Source organism: Pyrgilauda ruficollis, unplaced genomic scaffold, assembly GCF_017590135.1.
Source record: "Pyrgilauda ruficollis isolate IOZ18807 unplaced genomic scaffold, ASM1759013v1 scaffold163, whole genome shotgun sequence".
Taxonomy (NCBI): Eukaryota; Metazoa; Chordata; class Aves; order Passeriformes; family Passeridae; genus Pyrgilauda; species Pyrgilauda ruficollis.
Genome location: NW_024515098.1, coordinates 750,716 through 778,569, shown reverse-complemented (window position 1 = coordinate 778,569; position 27,854 = coordinate 750,716). Strand labels below are relative to the sequence as shown.

General features: G+C 38.7%; 1 protein-coding gene across 2 annotated transcripts; it reads left to right on the top strand.

The window, feature by feature from the left end:
* LOC121351271 (protein kinase C-binding protein NELL1-like) lies at positions 1 to 27,545 on the top strand. Of its 2 annotated transcripts, XM_041463271.1 has the most exons (6): positions 1 to 111; positions 8,602 to 8,742; positions 17,412 to 17,605; positions 22,363 to 22,539; positions 24,200 to 24,424; positions 25,664 to 27,545. In XM_041463271.1, the coding sequence occupies exons 1-6, from the start codon at positions 21 to 23 to the stop codon at positions 25,712 to 25,714; spliced, it is 879 nt and encodes a 292-aa protein (XP_041319205.1). In that variant the 5' UTR covers positions 1 to 20; the 3' UTR covers positions 25,715 to 27,545. The 2 variants fall into 2 exon arrangements, with proteins under 2 accessions (XP_041319205.1, XP_041319206.1); XM_041463272.1 differs by lacking the exon at positions 8,602 to 8,742.
* Positions 27,546 to 27,854: the final 309 nt, after the last annotated feature.

Sequence of the window (27,854 nt, the reverse complement as noted above, 5' to 3'; positions counted from 1 at the left end):
TCTGATGGCACTGGGTAATAATGCTGAGGCTCCTCCAGGAAGGTTTTATACATAGAGCCAGTGTCACCCGAATGATTCCTTTTGTGCAGTGCGCTGGATTGCAGACAGCTGGTAAGTTGGGTGGAGAATGTTGTTTGTCAGTGTCCTCTTTTATAAGAGGTTTCATTCATCTTTCGTAGCTCTGATGGAACAATCTGCAGCCTGCAGCCTGTGTAGTTCATCAGTTTTCATTCAAGTGAGCATTCCTTCTGATTCTGAGGCAGAATCAGAGACTGACAGAATGGCTGAGATTGGAAGGGACCTCTGGGAGTCACCTTGTCCAACCCCCTGCTCACTTACGGCCACCTGGAGCCAGTTGTCCAGGACCACGTCCAGATGGCTTTTGAGTATCTCCAGTGGAGACTCCACAGCTTCCCTGGGCAGCCTCACAGTGCAGGAGTGTTTCTGGTGTTCAGATGGGCCCTGCTGTGTTTCACTTTGTGCCTGTAGTCCCTGGTCCTGTCACTGGGCCCTGCTCAGATGAGCCTGGCTCCATCCTCTTGGCACCCTCCCTCTGGGTATTTATATGTGTGTGTAGGAACCCCTCTGAGCCTTCTCCTCTCCAGCCTAAACAGTCCCAGCCCTCTCAGCCTTTCCTGCTGTGCGAGATGCCCCAGTCCTCACTCATCTTCGTGTCCCAAGGTTGGTCTCTGCACTGCTGTTCCATCTGTCTCTTGTGCTGGGGAGGTCACAACTGGGTCCAGTATTTCAGCAGTGGCCTCACCAGCTGAGCAGCAGGAAGGATCACCTCCTCAGCCTGCTGGCAGTACTTTATTTAATGCAGCTGAAGGCACCATCCACCTTCTTCACAGCAGAGTCATCTTTCTGCTTCGTGTCCACCTTGGTGTCCACCAGGACCTCCTTTAGTGTCAAGCTGTGTTCCAGCTGGTTGGCACCCATCAGCTATTTTCTCTTAACATCTGTCCCCTTTAGGTGGTTATTCTTAAATTTTGTGATCTTGGCAAAGAACGTACAACTCTTTAATTGCAGGATGCCAAAGTTGCTCGCCAAAAGTACTTTTTATTCTCATTGACATAATAGTCTTTTTATGAGATACTTAATGTATTTTGCTATGCAGAATTTCTGGAATGTAATTGTGCAATCTGTAGTAAGTTTTTAGTATGGTTTTACCAGTCATTGTAAATTCAATGAATCTGAATTTACAGCAGCTATGCTTTCAATAGGCTTAAAGCAGCTGTGTATGTGAAAGTAGTTTGCTTTAGGAATGGGTTTGAACTTTTTTTAAAAAAATGTATATAATCCTTACTGTGTAGAATACCTTTATGTGCTGAGGGCTCCATTGTTTAAAGCTCATTGACACAACAGACCTTTCCTATTGATCTTGGTTTTCATTTTATTCTAGTATGCATATCTAATACTCTGAATAGTTGCTTATATGTAATATATGCAGATACAACTCCAGCATCACAATTTAATTGAATTAGCAGTCGTGGGTGAAGATACTGAACATTCTTAAAAAATAAAGCTCGTGTTCATGAATCATTAAGAGAGCAAAGGTTGGCCTTCCCTCTACCTGGTTGCTTGAGAATATTTTTATAGGGAATAGAGAATGGTGACCTAAATGGAAGGAGAGTGGACTGGAAGTACAAAACTGAGAATTTTCTCAAAGTTTGGTTTTGGACAACTTTGGAAAGGTATTTGTTTCTCTCTCTGCCTTATTTATCTCACCTGTTAATTGCACATTATATCTCTATACCAATAAATATATATTAATATATTTTATAGAAATTAAATCATGGCGGTCTTTGATTTACTAGTGGTCTGCAGTTCAGTTTCTCTGCAGAAATGCTACCAGAGTGATTTACATGGGTAACTGTAGCATGAAGACCACACGCTGTTCCTAAATAGGTAGAAAAACACTAAATTTGGACTCCTGACAAAGTGCTCCAGTATGTTTAGGAACAGCATGATGTCAAAAGGAGTAAGAAAGCACATTCCTGGAGAACAGTGGGATACTGCCAGCAGGTACAAGGTGTTAGCAGGCAATGAGCTGAACTTCTGTCCTGACATTCATGTCATTAGTTCAGTAATGGCTGGAGTTGGCAAACAGGTTATTTTGACCTGTGTGTTTCCCATGCCCGTCTTCAAACCGGCTACATTATGCTTGATTTGCACTATTGTTCCAAGAGCTGGAATACATTCAATACTGGGCTAGTAGCCCTGCTGTTCTCAGGATGGTGTAGTTTGAGAGACACGTTGACCATCAGCCTCAAATTTGACAGAAAGTCTCTGCCTCAGGTTGAAACTTAACCCACTAATTGTGAAGACAGTCTTTTTCTGGCTTGTGGAGAGATAATTAAAATCCTATGTGCAGTGAAAACTGAAATGCAATGCTAAATATGAAACAGTTCTTTATCCTGCCAGGCTTTCTACTGAATGGTCTCCTTCCAGTTCTTATGTCCTGCATCCCCCAGTAATCTTTAGATATAAGAAAAGATTCTTTCAACTCCTGTCTTGTGAAGTGAGATTTATTTGAATGAGCCAGGATCTTTCAGTTGCATACTCCAAGTGTGCTGCATATTTAGCATGGAAATCAATGAATATGAGGGTATGAGAGAGAGATGCACTAAAATCATAAAGACATCATCTTGGACTGTGTATAAGTATACAAAGTACTAAGATGAATTTCAATAAATTAGATGTTATATATTAAAAGAATTAATCTTAAAAATGCTGGTACAACTAGTCTGTGTTATTATTCTGATATTGGTTTAATTCCATTTATTCTTGGTGAGCTCATCATTCTGAATTTGCATGTGAGTTTCAAATGATTAAAAATCTTTACACTGGTCCAAAATTACACAATAAAGCATACTACAGCTGTTCTTTAATTATAAAGGATGGTGAGCACACATTTCATCCCTGAAAGCCATATAGTACTATTAAACTGTTTGTGTGGGTTTGATTATTCATGAATGTGAGTTTCATTCATTATCTTAACAAATGTTTTATGGTTTACCACTGTATCCTCAAAATAGGAAAATGGACCAAAGCCTGTACCATTTATACAGGAAAAACTGTTCCTGCCCAAGAAGGAGCTGCGAAGGCCAATATAAATATAAAGCAATTAAAATCAGTCTGTGAAAACAGCCATGACTACTGAAGAGAGAGGAATATGTTATTTGGTGTTAATTGTTTGCCCAGAATCTCCTAATGAGTTAAAATGAACATAATTAAAAAGGAGGCTAAATGTCAAGGAAAAATTTCCTAAGCAGTAATTCCAAAGCTTGCTGCTGGCTTCAGACAGAGGTGGGGGCAGTCTTTATCACCTGAGATACTTAAAGCTGTGAAGCTAAAAAGTGATGATGCCAGCAGATAGTTCTGAGACAGATGTCTTTCCTGTCCTTCTTGGTTTTTAGTATCTCTGTTGTCTTAAGAATGAAGCGGCCCCATGAGGCTGAGCAACAGCCACCAGTCATTATTCAAATGTAACTTAATTAGAGAGTTATCTGTGTTCTCTAAGTTACCATTTGTTTAACAGCTAAATTGCAGTACCAGCTGTATCCTTGGTATTCCAGGCACACTAGGCTGCAAACCTGTGACAAGGTCAAAGTGTTTTAGCTTCTCCTGCTGTGACTAGGAAAATCTAGCAGACTTTAAGGGTGGCTGCTGGCACTGTATTTCTGCTTTGTATTGCATATATTTAAAAATACAGGCAGACCCCTCTTGTAGCCAACTGTCAAAGCTAATATAGAAATTTAATGATATAAAAAAAATAAGGGTTAATAATAAAGGATAAAATTCAGTCTTTATATGAGTTTATGTAAAACTGAAGAGGTAGGCAGATGGGAGGGTTTGTTGGAGTTTTTTAGAGAGCAAGAGATTTTTTCATCTGTTCTCATCCGAAGTAGTTGTCTTTGCTTTCAGGGTTTATTTGAAATAATAGAATGAATCCTGTGCAGCAGGGACACTGTTTGCATAGTGCTGTCAGTGCCATCCCTCTCTTGCTATCTCTGTCTTGTGGAAGTGAGACTTAGGCTGGAGTAGGAGATGAGAAGAGGCTGTATTTTAAATATAGCTAATGCCTCAGTTGTCTGGGTGCATTTTTCTGGTGTTTTTATGTTGAAGAAAAATACTATCATGTGGAAAACAAAGCTGAAATGCTCTGGAAGCAACGGAGTCAGCTTTCAAGGTACAATTTTAATTCAGGAAACTTGAGACCTGTGTGATCCTTTCTTGTTAGTACACACTTTTCCTGCTTATAGGTCTCCTAGTAAGTGGAAACTAAAGATAAGGAATTTATATTTTTTGCATGAAAAAGAATACAGTAATGGTTTGATGAATAGACACTTTTACAATAAAACTCTTCTGTCTCATTGAAACTGTAGATTGCTTGCTATTACATGACGCTGAACAGGTTTCCTTTTAGTATTATCACACAGTGACTTAAATGTGGTGGGGCACTAGAAAAGATTGAATTATTTTAATTTTACTTTTTCACAGGGTTCTGAAGCCATTGTGTTTTATTTTGAGATAAATTATCCTATTTATCTTGTCTGCATAAATACCTATATGAATAATGAACGAAGCTGCTAAAAGTAAAAATTACAGACCTGTCCTTAAAGGAAAGGATTAATACCTTGCAAGAGCTTATATGAAACCAACTGGTGCTTTTATTTTCCAGTGCAAAAAAGTGCCATTTGTGGGCATTTGCAAAGCCACTATAGTGGAGTGTTTCCAGATCCATTAACAGTTGTCTACTAATGGCAGTCAAATGACTGAGTGGGGTAAAAGCAGGCAACAGGACGATTTGTATGAGATCTCCTTTTACATGAATGTTATAACAAGGCTTGAATGAAAAAACTACAAGAACAGTATCAGAGCAGCATGTCTTAGAGCAAGAAATGAAAAGTACTCCCCTTGATGGAAAGGTAGCGCAGACATTTAGTCAGAGACTGCAGAGGAAAATTAAGATTATGAAACTTCCCAAGGAAACATTACATAATCAGTTTCTCACAAGCACTCTGTTTTAGATGATGGTTACTAATGCAGACATGCAGAAAGCTCATACAAAACTACTGCCTGTCCTGCTACCAGGAGCACCAAGGGCAAGCAGCACCTGCAGCAGGGCAACGCAGCCAAAATTGCCCACCAATTATTTCTTCTGGCCTGTGTGAAGTGACAGAATTTCTGATCAGGTTTTAATGGGCTCCTTTGAAAAAGATTGGAATTTCTGCACTGTTTTCACTCACAGATCAGAATTGTACACTTTCATTTCAGCTTAATATAACTTTAAGAAGAAAGTACACATAGCACATTCTGGTAAGCATCTGCACACACAAAACACACCAAAATAGTGTGTATGTCTAACTCAAATTCTGTATCAAAAACTCAAACCAGACTTGGATAGAAGGACTTTTTCTGAGGCAAGTATGCAAATATGGTGCTAGAATCTAAAGATGGAAAAGCAATGATGAAGAGAAGTGAATTGATTCTTATTCCCTGAACTGGCTCTTATCTATATCAACATTTCTCTGTGCAGAAGAAATGCTCAAAAAAAGTGTTTTGAGGACATAAGATGTCCTGCTGGAAATGGTCTATTAATTGAACTAAATAATGTCATGGTGTATGGCATACCATTTTATGAAGCTGTTATTTGCTTTTCCCTCTTGGTATTCTGAGCATCATAAATCTCAATTTCTAAAACATCCACAATATTTTCCTATTCCTGCAGACCTGTGTTTATACACATGCTACAAACAACACACAGGATCACAGGAGAAGCTTGCAGAGCATCATGGTATTTCCAACCCTTTTAGTGTTTATGTGCACCAATTCAAGAAACAGTAATGTGTTAGATAAGCAGAAGTGCCATTAAGGGTTTTCCTTGTTGATACGGCTCTTCATGCATGTCACATCACATGGTGCTGCTGCTGATGTGCTCCCAAAGGAATCCTAACCTGCTGCAGAAGCAGAGGGAGAATTGATTCCCTGTTCTCCTTCCTGCACCATCCTCCCAGTCTGTATCCAGCACCTGCATGCAGGAGAAGGCAGGGCTGGGGAGCAAGGAGGAGTGCTGAGCTTGACCTTAAGAGGAGAGGTAGTGGTGGGAGGTAGAGCTTGAAGAGTTTTTTACTAGTTTCTTCCACACCAGTGGTGTCTGTCATGGCAGATTTTCCTAAAAAGCCCACATAGCTTCTCATGTCCTTTGCCCACTGCCCCCAGCATGTGTAGGACAATGCTGACACAGCTCCACTGGTTTAAGAAGACCGAGGAAGTAAAGGAAGAACCTGTAAAACTGAAAGGAAATCTTTTTTTCCTAGCTCTGCTGGTTGAAGAAATTGGTTAGTGTCTCCCTACACATCAGGGAGCAAAAGCTCTAACAGGTATGGTACTGCCACAGTAAAGTCATCTAGTCTTGAAGGAGTTCTGTGTATTATTTTACTTTCTGACATAACGTAGAGGCTCTTCTTCTGTTGAGTAAAGGGCTGCTTAGTTTTGGTACCCTGGCAGACAGGCTTTCTGAAAAGTAGACTGCTAGTCAGTTAGTGTCCTTTGCCACGGGCCTAAATCATATACTTTTGAAAGGGCTTAAGTTTGGAAATGAACTTTAGGAACTCTCTATTAATTTTGTAAATTAAAAGTGTAAAATTGAACAGATTGAAGTCCAGTACAGGACTGACACAAGAAAGCAGTCTTTAAACAGAAACATTCTCCAATCCAACACTGGGAAAGAAAGGAAAGGAAGGAGAAGGATTCATTTGCAATTGACCTGCAGTAGCAAAGTCATTCACTTTCCAAATAGGATTAAACCTGTTTCATCAGCCATGACATGTGAAAAGATCATGGTTATAAATTCCATTTGCTGTAATGAATTGAAAGTGTCTGAGTTTGCAAGCAGCACTCGCTGTTGATGGACAGCTACATTCGTGCAGTGTTTTAACACTAAAATTAGCTTCCACAAAGTACAAAGTACAGAAAAGGTGACAGCAGTGACAGATCTTGAAGCATTTAAAAATTGACTTTTTTGTTAGATGGGAGCTGAATAAAGCTAGAAATAAGTAGTGTTTATGATCCTGTTATGTAGATAACTTGGTTCATGCTTGAGTTAGGGTGAACACGAATCTTGGAAAATGGCATTTTTTAGGTTTCTCAGCCATATTTCATATTTCAAGAATAAATATTGTTACTGAAATGAAGAAAAATTGAACTTCTCTGTGGTATTGCTTGTAAGATGCAAGAAAACAGGATTGTGTTGAAGGATATTTCATCCAAATCGATTTCCATGTACATCAACATGACTCCAGTGCAGTCCATGAAACCATGTTGGTCTGTGTATTTTGGAAATTGAGATAAAAGCTACATTCTGTGGTTAGTTAACCACAACTGAGTCCTGCATCAGGATCATGCGACATTTGTCCTTTGGTGCTTGTGGAGCTAAATGTCATTTCCAAACCTATTTTCACCAAGTTTTTTTTTTGTTTTGTAGGCACAATTTTATGCACATTTTAAGTGTGCCAAGAAAAAAAATCTCAGTGGGTGAAAGTGGGAATTATTTGGGAATAATTTGAGTCTCCGTTTAATTGATAAGTTACCCATCAGAAAACTGTCCAAAATTAAAAAAAAAAAAAAAGCTTGAGCTGAATAGAGGAATGAAAATATAATGGCTTCTTAAATTACCACAAGGTTAGCATATAATTAATTTGCTAATTTTAATTACAACCCTACAAAATGTGCTGGAAAATGCTCAAAGCAGAGAAGCAGCCAGGTGCCAGCCATGATTAGCCAAGGTTACTGGCAATTACAAAGTCTCTATTAAACATGTTACAGAAATTTGAGAAACCCCTTTCTAAAAAGAGCACATTTATTGAAACGCAGCAGGGTGTTCATCATGCTGTATCTTTCCATTGCTACAGACTTGCTGTCATTTGCCTCACTCTTTTCCAGCTAAATGTTTTATTGCAGCTGAAATGTGGACTGCTTTTTCTGTTCGTCACGCGCTGTTACACTTGTACTGGGTATTTATTTTGATCATATAAACAAAAGAGATTAACCAGTGTTTGTGAAGTGTTCTTAGCACCTTCAGTTCCAGACAGCTGCCAATATTGCAGCTGAATGCTGGAAACACAAATCCTGAAGAAAATGCTTTTTCTTTCCAAGGTGTCCTGGCACATGCAGTTTGTAAAGCAGAAATATTGCTGAAACTGCCGTGGACAGCCTGTTCTGCAACACTTTAAAACAATTACACAGACAAATGTAATTGCTGAGTTAAAAAAGCAAACAAAAATCCCCAACACAAAAAACCGAACAAGGAACAAAAAATCTGCATGTTTGCTTTGCATTTTCAGCAATTCATGGTGTAAAAGAATGTCTTGTCTGTAACAGATTACATGATGTATTATTGTTATTTTTTATTGTTGTTCTGTGAGTCATGCTTTAAATGTCTGTTGTTTAGAACCGTAATAAACCTTGATCCATCTATTAAAGGAAATCTTAAAAAAAACTCCAAACCAATAAGATTTTTTTAAAAAAAACAAACCTACACTATTGGTGTCAAAGGAAATTAATTTCCTGGCTGGCTTGTGTTTTTCTCTGAGGCAGATATTGATGAGTGTGCAGAGGGGATCAGTGAGTGTCACAACCATTCACGCTGTGTTAACCTCCCAGGGTGGTACCACTGTGAGTGCAGAAGCGGTTTCCATGACAATGGAAGCTATTCTCCTTCCGGGGAGTCCTGTGTGGGTAAGCAATGATCAGCAGAGCCTTTTTCTTCAGTCCTTGTGCATGGTGTTCCCAAGTGACTGTGGAGTTCCTGAGCAGTGTCTCAGGGCAGAATGGGGTGCGCTGTGGGTGTCTGTCTGTCTGTCTGTCTGTCTGTCAGCACCCCCAGCCATGCAGGGGTTCCACAGGAGGGGCGTTCAAAGCGTGACCCACTGCACTGCTCCCTTTATCAGAGCAAGTGGCTGTGAAACCTGAAGTGAAAGTGGGCATGCTGGGGAGCATAATTGCCCACAAAAGGGGAAGAGGTGGTTTTCCATTTCAAGGTTTCAACAGAGTGATAGAAGAACATATCTGTGGTATGTCCGTGTTGCTTTGGTTTGCTTGTTTTCCATTTTTCAGCATCTTCATCATTAATTTTTTAGAATTATGCAAATAACATAAAATTCTCTATGCACCACGTTTGCAGAATAAGGTCCCAAGAGCATGAACAGAGAGGGATTTTTAATGAGTGCAAAGGAGTTTGTCAGTGTTTCTATGGGAGGACAAAGGATGGGGCTCCATGAGGAGTTAATGCTGGCTCCTGCAGTCTGTGTGCCCTCACTGGCTGTAGGCTCTGGGTGCCACTACAGCAAGTAAGCAGAAATAAAACCATGGTGAAGATGGTAATTTTCTGCTTTTCCCCTGCCTTACAGTTTTTCCATCTTTTCAGTTATTTGCCTTATACATAATTTCTGTGTGGTATTTTATCAGGTGAGTTTAAAACTCTTTAGAAGGGATCCCATTTTAACTTCTGTGAGGTACAGATCAATTGGCTCCTAGTGTTATTATGTCCTTTCTTTGGCATTTCAGTTACTTAATCTCTAGTCAGTTATATGAGTTTTCTATAAAAGCTCTTCTCCTTTTGTGTTTTTTTTTGTTGTTGTTGTTTTGTTGGGTTTTTTTTAATGCTGTAAATTTAGTGTATCATGTCCATAACTTCAAAGGGTGTTTTCTATGGTTTAAAATCCACAATTTAAATTAAAATTTGTAACAAAAATATATAAATTTACTTGTAAAAACTATTCCCATCTTTTATGAATTGTGGCTATTAGAAGTCCTTGGGATAAGGTAGTGTCATAATTTAAAAATGCAGAGGAATGATGATTTTCAAAGGAATATTTTGTAGATTGTCCAGCTAAGTTAGCTCTTTACACATTGTCCTAAGCTGATGGGGAGCTCAATAAAATCACAGCAGCGAACTTCTTCAGAGGGTGTCTGTGTAAAAAAATGGCAAATTTTACAGCATTTCATGATTCCATAGATAAAATAGATGAAAGTCATGTGTTTCTAAATGAATTCTCAAATGTTACGAGTCCTCCTCTGGTTTATTTGTATGTTGTAAAATTCAGTGATGAATGGAGCAGTGTTGAAAATACCTTCTTTGTGAGAAGTCAAAGCAAGATGACATAACTTTCAGGAAGCCCTGAGGCAAATGGGCATAAGAGGCATTTTTAGCATTTCTGGTGCTTGTACCACTCACATGGGAGCCCCGTCCCTCCTGCCTCCTGCAGCTGATTTGGGAAGCAGAAGTTCAAGAGCCAAGCTGATGTCAGGAGAAGACAGACATGTAGGCAAGACTCTGGATGACCCCCAGGTAGGCTCAGCTCTGGAAAGCTCAGTATTGCTTGTGCTGAATCACAGTTGAAGGGTTGAGCGCTGCAAAAAGAAGCCCCAAATGTTTTGATGGAGACTGCAGGAATAAGATTTCATGAAAACACACTGCCCTCATTTTGACCTGCACAGCATGCTGGAAGTCTGTGAGGTGAGGTGCTCCTCTTGCCATATGCAAGTTGTAAACAGAATGTGAAATTAGTGGGGTTATTTTAATGAAATAGCTTCTCTGAACCATCTGCTGCAGGGTGCCAGGGAGGAAGAGAAATTAACCAGTTTGCTTCACCAGTATAATGACATAAAACAATTTAAAAATTAATTGGAAGATTCTGCTAACCCATATTGACAAATTTCAAACCATGATGTTTATTTCAAAATGCAACTAAGAATTGGGTAAAACAACAGAGAGAGAACACTGCACCTTCTAGCTAATATGTCACACTACAGAGCTTGTTTGCTTGGTGGAACGTTTAGAGTCAGAGCTGGTGTCTTTCACTCTATTTCAGATAAAAGAGGGTTCACCTGCTTAGCAACAGTATTTTTCCTGGTGTATTGTATACTGAATTTGTGTACATGAGGTGGGTATGAGCCGTAGTCTATCAGTGTGTTTTGAAACATTTCTTCTTCCTCCCTGAAGGACAAACTTGGAGAACAATAAATAGGCTAAAAACATAAGAAATAAGATTAAACCCTTTCCTACAAAATAATAACAATAAATATTACACAGAGTCTTAAATATCACAAGACAGTGGGAGGGAGTACTCGTCTCTGACAGATTGCCCAAAGCCCAGGCAGCCAGTTGCTTTTGTTGCATACATTTATGTACATATTGGTTAACCCCTTTTCCCTCCTTTTTTATGAAGCTGAGTCATTGCTTGCACTATCTCTGCAGTGCTTGCAAAACATTAAGAAAAATAGCATCTATTTGGGAAGTGTGATACCTCAGTGCTTCTAAAAGCTAAATTCTCATTAACAAAGAGAAAACAGTGAAGTTTGTCACCTGGTGAGGGACAATTGAGTAAATCAGCAGATGGGGCAGGGAAGGGCATAATATTGCACCAGAGCTTGGATAATAAGGATGTGTGGCTCAACCAGGCCTCTTCAAGGTTGGAAAAATTCTTTTATTGCTCAAAATATCAACCAAAGACAGCTTTTATCAGGGATGTCAGCTTCCTATAGTGATGGTGAGTGGGCTCAAATTAAGAGAATGTAATTTGATTTCCCACAGTAGTGTTTTTATGAGCCCCTGGTCTTTCACAATGTGTTATTAAGAACACTGCTTGCAGACAAAAGACAATTGCTGTACGAACTTGCTACCAAAGTTTGCCTGGCAATTAAAACCTGTAGGCTACAGCTGCTGTGTTGTTTGGTTGGGTTTTTTTGTTTTGTTTTGTTTTGTTTTGTTTTAAATTTTGTAATAGGAGCTTGGCTGCAATCTGAGGTAAAGAAACAATAAAACTTCATAGAGAATGATGAGCTGTCATGTGATACAGTATTTGTGACTATCTACTGATAAAAAAAACCAAAAACCCAAAGCAAATTATACTTTTCAATCTCCATCTCTAAGTAAGATGCTTCCAGTCTTGTAGAGTGCTGTTCAGACCCTGGAGTGCAGATTTACAGATTCTGTTGTTTTCATAATGATTGTTGTTCTGTTGTTGTTCATAATGTTGTTTTCATAATTTCATAATGGTGTTTCTTGGTCCCTACACTGGGACTTGCGCACACAGAAGGAACAACCACCAAGGCAGCAGTGCCTGTCAGGTTTTGTTTATTTTTTTTCTTTAAGAACCACTGCAAATTTTGTATGGAAGCTTAACATGGATCCTCCTCCCACCAAATCCCTAGAGGATTCACCCTTTATTTCATCCTGAAAGGTAGTGTAGCTAGACGTCACTGCAGGATTAGAGTTGCTGGTTTGGGGAAGTGAGAGGTAGGAAAAGGTAGGACTCAAGAGCTCATGAAAGAAAACTCCACAGGTATTAGTCTCCCACAAAAGCTGGGTGCAGCAGTGCTTGCAGGTCAAATCTGAATGGATTTTAAATCTGTTCCTGAAGCTTTCATGTATTCCATGGCATGCTGCAGTGGTGTCTCTTATCTAGATTAGAAAGTAAAAGCAAAGGAGGTTAGATTTTATTTTTGCCCCTTTCTGTGTCACACAAAAATGAAAAGACCCATCCTCTAAAAATCTTGCCATATGCCTGAGAATTACTTTCCTATCTGTTGGTAGGGAAATGCTGTGTAGGTAGAAATGTTTGCATGTGGCACACAGTATCCAAGACCAAACAGAACCTGCTATTTTACAGCTTTCTTCTGTTCTGCTCATAGAATTTCTTAAAGCTCACAGTATCAGAGTTGGTGTCAGTGAATTTTATCCTGTAAAATAAAGGTTGTATTACTTACTTTCCATCTAGTAAATTCTAATTTTTGTATTCTGACAGAAAATTGTGTTACGTATCTTCAAGGTAGTTGTGTTTAATAATTTCTATATTTTTAGAAAGTTTTAGTAAATTATTTATTCAGAATCTAATTTATTGTGCACCGTTCTTTAATAGACCATTATGTCTCTGTAGAATAAAAGTACTATCACAAAATATTTTCTAGCTAAAAATGAATTTGTTTGGCAGTATTTTTCAAGGACAACTCCAAATAACTTTGATTTAAAAAGAAGGCAAAAAATCATTAAGTGACAAGTTGTCTGTGAAAAATGATTTGTCAAAACAGTGTTTGGTTAACTTGTACATACATTGGTTTGGGAGCCCAGCTTACATTTTTCATGTTAACAATATACTGTAATGGTTTAATGTACCATAACAGTTAAAATTAGCACATTAGTAGGGTTCTTTCTTCTGCAACAGCTTATCATGATGATACAGAGCACCACACTGCATGGCTTGCTTGCACACATTTATTAAGGTGCTGTGAAAAAGTCTTACAATTAAAACCTGGATAGCCTTGAAAACTAAGAAATGATGTAGCTAGGGATTGATTTAAAATTTCATTGAAACCAAGTTAATGAACTTGTGTTGATCTGTACAGTCATGCTTGTCTTCTACCTGATTCAAATGCAGTGGGACCTCTCATAATTATATCTGAGGCAAATTGGTTCTTATTACAGCCAAAAAGGGTGGAAAAGAAAATTGCATCTCAGGGGATTATTTGCTTCCATTTTGATTCTGTTTTCTTGTCTGCCCACATTACTGAGCTATCCATGTACTTTGAGAGTATATTGGAAATGAGCACCTCTTGGGTGGTTTTGTTTTCTTTCTTTTTTCATCCATAAAATGTGACTGATTGCTAAAATGCGTATGGTCAGGTACTTGTGGCTGTGTGTTTGTTCATAGAAGCACTGACTGGAGAGTTTGAAGAGTCAAGATCTTGATCAGTTGTGTGAGGGTCTTGGCAGCAATCCCTTTGCTGCTGCTGTGTTGTTGATAGAAAATTGCTTAAAGCTTTGCAGTACAAGCAAATTTCTGCTCAATATGGGTGTTTCCACTATAGCCTCACTTCTCCTTGAAAAGGAACTGTCTGGAGAGTGGAAGGAAAGCTCTGCCACTTTTATCTGAGTTAATTAGTAGTTTTTGCCACAAAGAATCTCAGTATAATTAGTAAAATTGCAAAATCCTATTTCAAGTGTGAAAATCAGATTATTTCCATAGGTTGACAGGATACATGAAAAAATTAATCCCTCCAAACATAAAGACAGATATTTTGGTCTTGTCCTTTATATACAGGGAAAAAATAAGGAGTCTCCTTGCTATTTCCAGTGGTCTTCAAATTTGCTTGATTTATAAATTAATATTTTATCTTCTTCCTGTTTTGTGTTGGTATAATTGGAAATGAGATTTGTGTGTAGTTTTGCCTTGCCCATCTTTAAATATTCCAGGTTTGGGCCTGCATCTTCTGAGAACAGTTGTGGGAAAACAAATGAAACCTGATGGGACATGGAGAATTTCAGCTAAGCAGGATTTGAATACTACAAAAATAAGCTAAATGCAAAAGTCTCATCATAGTTTCCACATTCACTAAATTATTGTTTTGGACAACGGAACCAGGCTAACTTTTCAACACCTAAGTTGACGCATTGATTCCAGTTGTTAAAGAGAAATTTCGCACTAAATACAAGTACTTTCTTTCATGCTTTGCATAGCCACCTACATGCTGATCTCACACTGATATGTCCATTTGATTTTCATTGAAATAAAATACTTTCTGCACCTCTCTGAGAGCTAACAATGTGGGAGCATTTGGCTGGGGTCTTCTTCCTTCCCCGCGCCCCCAGTCTGGTTTCAGGCTGAAGGAGTGACAGGGACAAAAACGTGTCATGCTTGTAACTGTTTTCCCTCAGGTTACTAAGAATGTTGTCTGTTTGTTCTGACTTTAGGAAATGCAATCAACAACAATAAAAAACTGCCAAAGGGATATTCTCAAAAAGTTAGTTCTGTTAAAAGTTCCGCTGAGAATGAGTGCAGTGTCCAAACCTTTTCTATCTGACTAATGACTAGAACTTTTAAATAATAAATGCCATAAAAGAATAATGAACTATTATTGCATAAAGAACCAAGAAGTTGCATAACAATTAGGAACTTGTATTCATGCTTTGCTTGATTCTTCATCAAGAATTACCCATTTACCAGTTTGGGCTGCTCTTATTGGGGACATCCTTTTGATGTGTGCTAAATGCAGAACAGCAGCAGAGGTACATGAACAGAGTGTTCTTCCCTTCTGCATACACATAAGAGATTACGTTGGCTTTGTGGGAACAGGTCTGTACTACTGGAAACATGAATAATGTTAGTTTCTATAATTGCTAACATCTGGCTTTCCATAAATCTGTTAAATTACATGGAAAGAGAATTAGATTTCAGTGTCATAAGTAAACCAATTAAATGCAACTCTGTAGGCAATATGGCTTTATATTCATCTGTGAAATCCTTTTAATTTTGAACTGTGAAAGCTACCCTTCTAATATGCACTGTTATTCTACTACATCCTATAGAAATTGTAGTCAAGGAGCTCTTAATGTGGTAGGGAAGACAACATTGATGGTTCTTGTTGAAACCACCAAAGGCAAAGTGAATACTTCATTTATACCTTTGTTTTCAACAAAAAATATAAGTCTATTGAAAGGAAAATGGGATATCTTTGAGAATGTTTTAAGTTTTACAGTAGCTGTTTGGATATAATTCATTTGATACCAGTTCATTCATAGTTCTCTTTATGTCAGTCTTCATGCTTTTTACTTCCTGCAGTATTCTGGCACTTGTTAAACAATGAACTACAAGTTTTAATTTCTCTTAGTGCTGCATCTTTTTTCACCACCAGTAGCGAATATTTCAAGTACTCATTTATGGCTAAGTTGTGCACTATGGCAACAATGTTCTTTTCTGGCAATTAAGACTTTCAGGACAGCAAAATGCACCATTTTTAAGCAAGTCTGAGTGATGAGCAATTGAATCATGCTGTCAGGCCACTGGGAACCTTTTGTGCCAAGGACTGGCCCACAGGTTAGCCCAGGAGTGAAGCTCTGTGAAGGCAGTGAAATTGCCTCCAGCTTCCCTTTGGATCTGTGAGTACAATAAGGAACAGTCATTTTCTGGCAGCCCAAAGCTTTGACTCGGTTGTGCAGACTGATTTTCGCATTTAATCAAATCTAAGGGCATGGCCACGCTTCCACTTGTTCCTGGAGTATTTGTGAATTGAAATCAGGAATTGTACTATCCAAACCAGACTGAATTTAGTGATATGATTGTTGTAAAGAGTTTCCTTCAGCAGAATGAGAGAATTCTTAGTCTTTTTAAGATAGGACATTTTGAGGTGATGAATCATGAACCTGTGGCACTTGTCCTAAAAGTAAGGCCAGTGGACATCACATCCTACCTAAATTAGATTTTAGGTAACTTTTGTTTGTAAGTTCTTTTGGCTTTGTTGGTTTAGAGGGAAGTTAAAAGTAGTGTTGGGCAATATTGAACAGTTAAAATTTCACCCTAGCAATAAGGTCACTTCAAATTATAAGTATGGTTGTTCTTCCTTGTAATTTCTGAATTTATCTAATGCTATTCTGGAACTATTATGACAGAAACTGTCACATACTTCTAAAGGATTTTATTTTCCACCCTTCCTTCCACTGCTGATTACAGTTTTCATTGTTCATGTTGGAACAAAAGAGACCTACCAGTTTACTGGTATTTCATCTGGACAATTTGTCTATATATTGTTTAAGAAAAGTCCAAAGTTATTGTCTGAAAGAAACACCAATTTTGAACAATGTGCTTAAAAATCTAATAGCTTTCATTGCAAGAAAAAGAACACTGCATGAACTCCCTAGATAAATTCATATTGCATAATTATATTTTACCCTCCAAGAGCAAATTTATTGGGATACTGTAATTCGCTTTTCTCTGGTGTATAATCATTTTCTCTTGTCACCTATTCTTTGTGTCATTGCTAAATCATCCTGCATAGCTTTAAGACTTTTTTTTTTTGTTTATAAGGTGCCTCTGAGTTTGTTTTTTGGTTTTTTTTTCCCCTTTTTTTTTTTTCCAATTCACTTACACCTTCTGGCAATGGGAAAAGGATGCAACTGACTGCTTTTAGTATGGGGAATGTTGCTTGTGCTAGGAAATTATAAAGAATAATGCACTTCTATTTTGAGGTAAAACTCAGAACAGAGAGAGGTCTAGTTAACAGAAAGTCACTCTGCTTGCTAGTTTCCAGTCACTGGGAAATTAATATGCACATTTTTCTGAAGGTTCAGATTTGTCACTGATAAGTGGTTTCACTAAGGTACCTCAGACTCAGCATTTACAACTGAGCCTGATGGAGATCATTTAAGAATTCTTTGTGGAATCAAAGTAAATGCTGAAGAATAACCTAAAAACCATCAGTGCTTTAAGTTTCCCAAGTAAATATGGCAGATATAAAAAGGAATGCACCCTCATCCACCAACAAGGCAGAATAAGCAATAATTACTTAATTCAGAAATAAAACTTACCCATGAAAAATGTGCCCAAAGCTTTTATAAATCTGCTGTTTTGCAGATATCGATGAGTGTGCCTTAAAGATCCACACCTGTTGGAATGATTCAGCCTGTGTGAACCTGGCAGGAGGGTTTGACTGCCTTTGTCCATCTGGGCCGTCTTGCACTGGAGACTGTCCCCATGAAGGTGGCTTCAAGAGGAACGGGCAGGTGTGGACCCTGAGAGAGGACAGATGCTCCGTTTGCTCCTGCAAGGTGAGATCCAGCTGCCCTGGGGTTCAGGAATCCTTTAATTCTCTGGGCTCATGTCAGCTGCTACTGTTGTTGGCAGAAATATTAGCCTAAGCCCAAGGCAAGAGGTAAGCTGTGCTGTGGACACTGAAGCTGGGATGGGGATATTCTTCTGGGAAGGCATTTATTTTCTTGATTTGCACAACCACACACTTATCTGAATAATGGCTAGCCCTGCTGAGCTTTTACCGTGTCACTCTGTGGGCCAGAGCATTTCAGAGTGTGCCTTAAAGAGGGTCTTGCATTACCCTTTAACACAATGTGCAGGTTCCAGCATGCTTAATGGAAATGCTGAAAACTTATTTTAATTTCTCTTTTGTATGAATATGCATCTCTCAGCACTGTAGTCAGCCTACTTCCTGTTGGCTGTGTTTCCCTTTGCTTGGAATACATTTGAATTAACTGGGTGAGAAGAAAGGTGGGCGCATGAGTGAAAGGTCAGAGGACCCAGCAGCAGGCACTTAATTTCCTCAAAGTGAAGAAGGGTGAAGCCCAGCTTTTTCCTTGGCTGTGTTGGCAGGTCTTGCACTTGAGCAGTGCAGCTCTCTCTGCTTGTTTGGAGAAGCCAGGTCTGGTACCAGTGGAGGTACCTTGAAGAGGTAACATTTAGATCAGGGTGGGGGTTTTTTGTTGTTGGTTTGGGTTTTTTTTCCCCTGAACAGTACCCTTTTTTAAAATTTTTTCCTCTTATGGTAATCAAGTTAGAAGAACATTTGGCTCTGCTTTCTTGATTTTCACTAGTTAACAGAGGAATGTTCTCTTTGAAATCAGAAGAATTTTAGAAACACCCCAATCTGAGAAGTGGTTGGTGTTTTATGGTCACTTTGACCTGATTTGTTCATAGTTGTCCAAAGGCACAGCAGAGCACTATAGGCCCACACATGAATTCAGGTAAAATTAGGTTTTGGCCTCTGTGAGAAGCTGAAGATGGAGCATGGGAATTGGCCTATCAGTCTCCATATCTCAATGCTTGGGAGCCAGAGAAGCAGAGGGGAACAAAGGGAAGGAGGTGTTTTGAAGTTGCAAGAAGCTGAAAGCCTCATCCTTTCTGTTTTGCAGTGGTGCAGCAGAAGGGAAAACTAAGACTTCAGAGTGAATAAAACCTAAAAAGTACACTGCTGGTTTGGGCTCAGTAGGGAGTATGTTCTTGTGAGTTGCTATGTTTTTTACTTCAAGCAGCTTCAAGCTCCCTAAAACTCCTCCTTTCAGAAACTGAAGTGTACAACTTTACTGAATATATAGCAAGCTTTTATGGTAATCTTGGGGAGCTGGCAAGCTTATGAAAGGATTTCCAGTCAGTAGACTAAGCAGTTTAATATATGTGGAGACATCTGGTCTGCCTTTGCAGAATTATAACTATTAGTATTCACAGTTTAAATTGCTTGCAATTTGTGTTATTTACCATTTCTCATTGCATGTATATCTTATGTTGAATGTTCTCACTAGAATATGAAAATACAGAAATGATTAACTAGTACATAGTTTAAACTGAGCCTGACACTCTTGTTATGACTCTTACTATGTGTCTTTCTCACTTCACTTTTTCCCTCTGTGAATTAACATTTGCATTTAATTTTATTCCAGTAGCTGCCTGTTTCAAGAGCAAATTCTTGTCTACAGATTAAGGAAAACCGGAAGAGCTCCTTATATGTCACATTTCAGGCAGAATGTAAAGTCATCACTCAGTGTTTAAAGAAATACATTTTTATACATCCTGATAGCTTCCATTACACCAGACTACTCAAACCTCTCCCTTTCATGCAGTTCCGTAGAAAACTGCCCCTGCTTGATCTTTTGCAGCCTGCTCAGTTTGCAGTGAGAAAGAGAGCAGAATATAACTAAACCATTCCTTATACTACTTACTCAGACTTTGCAATGATCCTACTTACTTGTTTTATCAAAAAAAAGGCTTTTGTTCTGCTGTAGTTACTCTGGCAAAGGACAGGTGGATATATTCTGTGCATTGGCTGAAACACATAGTTACCATCTTTAAAATATTTTAAATTGCAATCTGGTACAAAGGAAATTAAATACATTAACCTTACTTAATGAACTTCAAAGCTATTTGTGAAGAAGAATACTATAGAATAGAGGAAATTATACTGCTTCATTTATATAATGAAGCAAAGTGTCATTACTGAAGCACAGGCTATTTCAGTGTTTCACTGGACCCAGTGTCATCAAACCATTCTTGTTCATCTAAATGTACATAAAGTTTACAAAATCATGAATTCTCAAAACTATAAAGTAACATTGTTCCTTTAGTACATTTGACATGTCTTGTATAGGCATCTTTCTGAGCTGCTGTGGATCTAATAGACCATCACATTTAATGGTAGAATTTGGAGTGGGAAGCTATTGTGCTCTCATGAAAAAAGCAAAGCCTGGCTGTGCTGTCTGGGCTTTTGCTTCTGTCTTCTGGTTAAGGCAGCCCTCCCTTGCCTGTGCTAAATAGGCCTGGGAGATACAAGCAGCTCTGGGAGCAGGGGGGTCTGCCAAGCTGATGTGTTCCTGAGGGTGAGAACCATTTGGTGGTTTGGTTTTTGCAGAGTCTGATCTCTTTCCAGACTGGCTTTGAGGCTCTGTGAAAACTTGGACCAGCCTTAACAGCTGTCCTCTTCTGTGTCAGTTTTTCCTTTGATAACAATTTTTGTGAGCATACCTCTGATGCTTTTGAAGAATGTAGAACTGATTCAGTGAGTAAGGTGGGAAGGAAGAGGTAGTAATAAGATGCTGTACATTATTACTCACCTAAAGAAAATAAGGTTTTCTATATATATGTATTTCAATTTTTTATGTATTTATCCGGGCTACTGCTGAGCTGCAAAGATGCACATGAGATACTGTAGCTTATGAGGCTTTGTGCCACTGCATTATAGGGATAAAAATGTTTTTTGAAATGTACAGAGCTGATGAGGTTGTACACAAAACACAGGTGCTTAGAGACTAAATAGAGCAGCAGTGTATTGTGGTTATCAAAAGTTCTCTGGCAAAATCATCAGTATTTTTCAGTGTTCTGAAATATGGAAAGTAAAAGCAATGTAGAACATGCTCAGGGAAACGCAGAATTACCAGCAGTGTCACCAGCTGAAAGGAGAATTTTGAAAACTGATCTTGAAAGCTTAGAAACTGAATTGCATTTAAGCAGATGGGCTGTTGTTAGCCATTATTAATCAGCACAGAAGAGGAGAGAGACTGCCATGGTCAAGGCTCCCTGGATTCCTGTCACAGCCTGGTGCTGCTCATCCTGACAGAACTGCTGGCTAAGCTGGCTTTTGACGTGCAGCTGGACCTGGCTAAGGAAATGGGCTACTGCCGTTCTTCCTTGTGATTTACTCAGACTGCTGAGTAAGGAGATAAAGATTGTTTATCCCTCCTCCCACAGCTAAAGTGGCAATCTAGGCACTAGTACAGAATACTTATCTTAGTTTGGTACAACGCTGAACAAAGCTTGTAGAGTAATACGCGCCCTGCAGTTGCAAAAGTTCAGACCCTTGTTAACCTGGCATGTTTTCTACTTTCTCATAATTTTGTGTTGTCTTCAGCTTTGCTTGTTAGGCATAAGAAATAATGATAATTATTTTTACAATAACAAGGAGTATTCTAATCCATTCAAAACTATGATGAAATGCAGCAGTGCCACTGAACTGACATGGCATTGTGATTCTCTGATGCTGATTTTGTACATGTTGCATTGTGGACAAGACTGGCTTTGCTTTAAAATGGGAACCAAACCCTGGTTCCTCTACATCAGATATGGTACAAGGTGAGCAGCCTGTTCTAGTGGAAGGTGTCTCTGCCCATGGCAGGGGAGGTTAGAACAAGATGAGCTTTAGTGTCCCTTCCAGCTCAAACCATTCTGTGATCCTTTCCTGTACTTATGGCTGTTTTGTCTGCCTGTGGAAAAGACATCCTGGGCTGCACTCACTCTTATTAGAAATAAGTTTTTTTCAAGGATCAGAGGAAATAAATTCCACTGCATTGAAAGGTGTTCCTATATTTGGTGTCAGTGAAATTTCCTTCCTTACATCAGATAATAGACTCAGAACAAAGTTCCCATGAGGCTAGGAAAAACTGCAATGAAATGAATGGAGTTGCTTTAGGAATTGTATAGTTGTGAGTCAAAGCAGAATATAGCTTTATCCAGGCCCTCTGTAATACATGCACTGAATTATAATGAATGATAGGTTCTTTTATCTTTGAGCTAGTGTAGTGTAGGCCCAGATGTGGGACAGATACAGAGGTCAGAATAAAGAACAATTAGTGCTACTGTGATTGTGCTATATTTTGCCCTGATTAAGTTAAAGGGATCACCTTTATTCAACTTATTTTCCTCACAGTGGTACATTCAGTCAAAATAGTGCTAAATAAATATTATATGTATTAGAGTGGCAACTGCTTGAAGAGTTTGTTGATGTAATCAATGAGATGTGAAATGGCTTCACTGTATTTCACTGAGATACTGACTGCTTTTAAATTCAGTTGGCTGGAGATGGGAAAACAGTGTTGTCAGATTCAGACAGAACTGGATCCATGCACTGACAGAAAGTGGGATAGTACTGGTATTTGTTGTATTATGACAGGCAAGATCCACTCCTAATTGGCATGGAATACACTAAGAAATTAATATTTCCTGATTAGCCAAAGATGTGCCCTTTGCTGTACACCCCCTGTGCCCTTACCTGGTTTGTGGCTGATGCCAGGGCAATGTGTGCTTGCAGGACGGGAGGATTTTCTGCCGGAGAACAGCCTGTGACTGCAGGAACCCCAGCGCCGACCTCTTCTGCTGCCCGGAGTGCGACACTCGCGTCACCAGCCAGTGCCTCGACCAGACGGGGCACAAGCTCTACCGCAGCGGGGACAACTGGACCTACAGCTGCCAGCAGTGCCGTTGCCTGGTACGAGCAAAGCACTTTGGATAGGAGTGAGAATAATAAGGATTATGGCTTTTAGCAAAACAGCCCTGGAGGCAGGCTCATGGCTCTTTCTCCACCTGCTTTTCAGACTGGGGGTGATGATAAAGCACTTAGAGAGCCCCAGAGAACTGACAGCTACACCATCAGTTTTTGTCTTACTGCTGAATAAGCAGGTCTAATGAGAAAACTTGAAAACTCAACAAGAGCTTGGAAATCTCGACACTATATTAATTTTAGCATTAGTCTGCTTTTGATAACTTTTATAAGGTTGTCTGATATTTAATGACTTTTTCAAAGCTTTTTCGCATGTGATGGAGTTGATTGGAGAAGTTTCAGTTTTTAATTACATCTGGTGGGCTTGTCTTGTCAAAAGGAATAATAAATTTATTTATTTATTCATTTGTTTGTTTGAATTCTGCAAATCTGGAAACATGGAGTGCCATTGCCACTGTATAAATTAGAAAAAATTAACCAAATAAGGATAAAGAAGACTGAAATTACTAGAAAAACATATAGAATAATGATCACTTATTTCCTCATTAGACACTACAGATTATTCCCTTAAAGCTTTAGGTTTTTCATAGATATGCTAATTAGTGCATCAATGAACTTCATTAAAATTATCAGTTTTCCATTTATAGCTGTCTGTATAACATAGTCTTTATATATGTTATAATCAAGAGGTGTCTGAGAATCAGGAAAGAAATTACATTCAAAGCTAAGTTACTGTCATGAGGTAATTATCCATAATGCACAGAGTAAGTATTGAGGTTGTGGCTTGCAGTTTCTTGCCTAATTTTATGATTGGGATAACATCCAAAGCTGTAAGACAGTGATGCCCTAAATCAGTGTTGTATGTAAGGTTCTGTGCAGTGTGTGATGTTCTCAGCACCTGAAGTGTTTACAGAGCAGTATAGAGCAAGTTATTGAAGACCTCTCCAAGTTAAATTTAGACGCACTGAGAAATACTGTGCAGAAGTGACCTGATGTTTTTGTCTTCTCCATCTGTCTCTCTATCTGCTAAAGTGTTTCAAGTTTTTTTCAAATAAAAATAATAACAAAATTAAAAATATATAAATGGTGGAATAAAATGAGTCAGTGGAACACAAATGGTATTGCTCTAATGATTCCTTTAGGAGCTGACAATAAAGTTGGTACTGGCAGTTGCTACTTAGATTGATGTTCGGTGCTTCTCCAACATACTAACCTACATCTATCTGCAATAGATGTAGGTTAACTTTCTTTTTAAAGGCTTGCTGTGATCCTGCAGAGATGTTCATGTGACCAGGAGTAGAAAGAGTGCATGTGTCTGCAAGGCAATCACAGCAAAATTACAGTTTGTACAAAATATTAGTACCCAGTATTTAACCCTGCCTTCAAAAGCCCCAAAGAACTCAAGTTCTCCTGCTACAATGATGAGTGTTGTTGTTTAGTCAGGAATCAACCAAATGATAATCTGCTACATTTAGGAAACTTCAGCTCAGTATTCAAATATGTATTTGTGTGATCAACCAATCTGAGGTCTGAACGATTCGGTTTGTTGCAATTTTGGTGAAACAATACTTTCTCATTCAAAAGGGTAAATAGTTTCTTATTGGTTCATAAATGGCAAGTACAATGACACTTGGTTCAATATTTATAGGACGGAGAGGTGGATTGTTGGCCTCTTCAGTGCCCGACCCTGAACTGCGAGTACACAGCCATCTCAGAAGGAGACTGCTGTCCTCACTGTGTCAGTGACCCCTGTCTGGCTGACAACATCACCTATGACATCAGGAAAACCTGTCCAGATGGTTATGGAATCACAAGGCTTAGCGGTGCTGTGTGGACAATGGTGGGATCTCCTTGTACAACCTGCAAATGCAAGGTATGATGGGCCAGGTGGAATGGTTTTGGAATGTATCTGATAAAATTGGGGTCCATTGCTTCCCCTGGAGGCTCACATTAAGATCTTGGGGAAGTAAATGAGACCTGAGAGCCAACAGGAAACCCATGTGTTTTCTGTCTGGCAGAGTATAAGCAAAACAATTCTCTCCTTGTTGAAATGTTGAGCACAGATGTATTACTATCCTAGTGAAACTTTCATTCTCTTGAAGTGCCCTTCAGGCATTCTCAGTATGAGTCAAGAGTAACATTTCAATAATTACCTAGTGTGGATGTTCATGAAAATGTGTATTACAGAACTGGAAAGCTGAAGCAAAAGCACTACCGTAAAAGTTTCACCAGCAAATACACAAGTTAAAAGGCATTGCAGCTCTGAGATAAAGGCACTCCCACAGTAGTGATGGCAAGGGAATGTCACAGTTTCTGTTCCCTGATCTCATCAAGATGTATTTAATCCAATGGCTCTCATGCAGGAGTGCAGTCTATTTCCCTTGCTTCGTGCAGTGGTGACCCCACTGTGCTAATATCAGAATTATGAAAATGTTTTGGGTTACATAAAATGTTCTTCTGTTCACTCTAGGAGAGAAAGCTATTGCCCCAGGGCTTTAAATTATTGAAGGTAGTGTTTCTGCCATTCTTTTGAGCCTTTTTTCCTTTAGATTTGTGATGGATTAAAAAAAAAAGTAAAAAAAAAAAAAAAAAAAAAAGCTCATTTGGGCTTTTAGTAGTTGCTGTACTTTTTTATTACCTAAGATGTCTTTATAAATGACTGCGTGTTAGAAAAGGATACTTAACAATGGATTAAATTCCAAAGCTGTATGGTGTTGATGTTGCCCTTATCCCCTCCATATCTGCCATGAACCAAGCACCTGACCTGTCTTCTAATTTCAGACAAGCAGAAAGCTTCCCTGTGTGGATCACATCAAAATTCTCTCCATTAACTTCTTGCATGAGAGAAAGATCCTGTCATCTGTTGCCATTGCTGTGCTGTATTTTATTATGGGGACCACATCCAGGTTTCAAGCTCCTGAGGTAGTTCAGGCCAGTTCAGTGCTGTTTGGCAAAGTTGGCCTCCTCAAAGAGCCACTGTTGGGAGCAATGCCAACACCCTGGGTGCTGGGGGCAGGTGTTTTTAGGTGGTAATGTGTCAGGGATGCACCTATGTCTGCATGCCACCAGCCCTTTGCTCCCTGTGACCTGTCCTGCTTGTTTGTCCATGCAGAACGGGAATGTCTGCTGCTCGGTGGATTTAGAGTGTCTCAACAATAACTGACCTGGGCAGAGTGGACTGTGCCAAGGGAGGAAAACTGCTGGAGTTACCACCTGAAGGAAGCTGTGTGCATTGGCATTTTATACAACGGACAATTAGCCAAGTCTCCGAACGAGGAAGGTGTTTGGGAGTTGCCTTTGGGAGCTGTCACTATGCTCATCCTTGCTAGCCTTGTCCAGGTGACTTCCAGCACAGCATATAGAAATCAATGGTTGCTACAAGTTTTCAGTGTTGTAAATTACACACCTTTCCTGTCAAGAAATTTGCAAATATGTTTAAATTATTTCATGGGTAAACTAATGCTGTATTTTTTGTTTTAATTTGTGTATTGACAACATTGATAGAATTCAGCTCTTCTTATTTTGAATCTAGATTTTACAAATAAGACAGCCTGTTGTGATTTTGTCCCATGATATCACATACTTGGTTCCAAGGTCCCTGTTAGATGTATTTATGAAAATATGTATGTATGTACAGTCAGATTGCATAATACTTATATTTCACAGCTGTCCAACATTTTAAAGCATTCAAAGGTATGGACAGAATGAAAGTAATCAAAATAAGTCTGTCTTAAACTATAAAATTAAATGCCATGAACTGAATGAAATGGCAGAATAAGCACTTTCTTCTTCAAACATGCAGAGCAGCAACAAGACTTCTATGGTGAGAAATGGAACTAAAACCCCATCCCACTGCCAATTCAACACATATTCGAGGAGGAATCACCAGTCATTAGTATAATTCCTCTGGATTATACAGTGCTAAAACTGTCAGAGACCCTTAAGATTATGTAGTTTAAGTTGAGTAGGTTAGAATTTGCTTGCATTTGTAACATCATTGATGAGTTCAGAATTTTTCCTCTTTTGTGTTTATGGTAATAATGATGTCTGTCATCCTGTTACTGCTGCCATAGTGACAAAGTGCAGAGGCACCTGTTCCAGCAACAGGAGACCTTAATGCTTGGTAACTTCCATTACCAACAGCTCAGAAACAGATTTTATCTTTTCATATTTTATGGCATTCAAAAATACTTGAATTTACTGTGTTGTTGAGGACCTAAGTTTAGACAGGAATTTAAATCAAGACTCTTAGCCCTATATGGAGGTTAGATCTTAAATTCTCTTCAACTAATGTCTGTTTTTTTCCACAGGCTAGAAAGTATTAGAACAAGAATATATTTCTATGGCGATGCATCTACAGCTTAAATGTCACATTTTTAATGTGCTGTTGTGTTTTGTTCTGCTCATTTGTGTAGTGTCTTTTTCTCTTTTTGTTTATTTAATTAAACACACTGAATATATGGAAAAGATTGCAGAAATAACTATAGTGGCTACAGTTTGGAAAGTCTACATTTGTGAGTTTTTCATAGTTTCATGAAGAAAATGTGAAACTGATCAATAAGAAAGAAGTGTGAGTATACAGTGAAAATATTAGTTGTTAAACGAAGTACTATTACATTTATAAGGGGACAGTGGCAAAGAATATAAAATTACCTTCAGATATTCAGATAACTTTATTCCAATTTTTTAACCAGGTTTTGTTTTAGTTAACAGCTTTGTGTGGTAAAGTTAAATTTATTTTCATAAAAGGCCCCATCATTTTCAGCTAATAGTGAATTGACTCTATTTGCATTGCCCTGATGATTGTATAAAAAGGGAAAGAGTTGTGTTTTATATGATACTCAAAGGATGTTTGTAAATCATAATGTCAGCTCATTTTGTATATCACATTGTAAAACCCAATGGTAATTCAGTTGGATAAGATACCCAGTGGGCTGAGATATGAAGGGGAATGATTTAAAATCTGTGGGCATCTAAATAAACTCCTATGTACAGATTGCTTTCCCTTAGTTTTATTAGCAGGATTCTTAAATACTGATCAATGTCCTTTCCAGCCTGAGCTCATGATGTTGCACAAAAGGGGAAAAAGTGTTTGCCCAGAGGTACAGCATCAGAGTGGTAAGAAATATGTCATTTATACTCAGGCAGAATCATATATTCCACTCTGTCATATTGAATTTCTGAAGCTCTGTAAATGGATTAAAGACAGTGCAGTCTCTGAAAATCATTCTTTTCCCTTTTACCTTGTAGTAGAGAAGCCCTTTCCCAGGATGCTTGTGGAAGATCCAGATCTCATTAGGATC

What these genes read in the sequence shown, in the direction of transcription:
- LOC121351271 (XM_041463271.1), top strand. Translation starts at nt 21, where the DNA reads ATGCTGAGGCTCCTCCAGGAAGGTTTTATACATAGAGCCAGTGTCACC. An exon ending in CGCTGGATTGCAGACAGCTG is followed by an intron (nt 112 to 8,601) that starts GTAAGTTGGGTG and finishes TCTCTGAGGCAG; the next exon opens with ATATTGATGAGTGTGCAGAG. An exon ending in GTACAACCTGCAAATGCAAG is followed by an intron (nt 24,425 to 25,663) that starts GTATGATGGGCC and finishes TTGTCCATGCAG; the next exon opens with AACGGGAATGTCTGCTGCTC.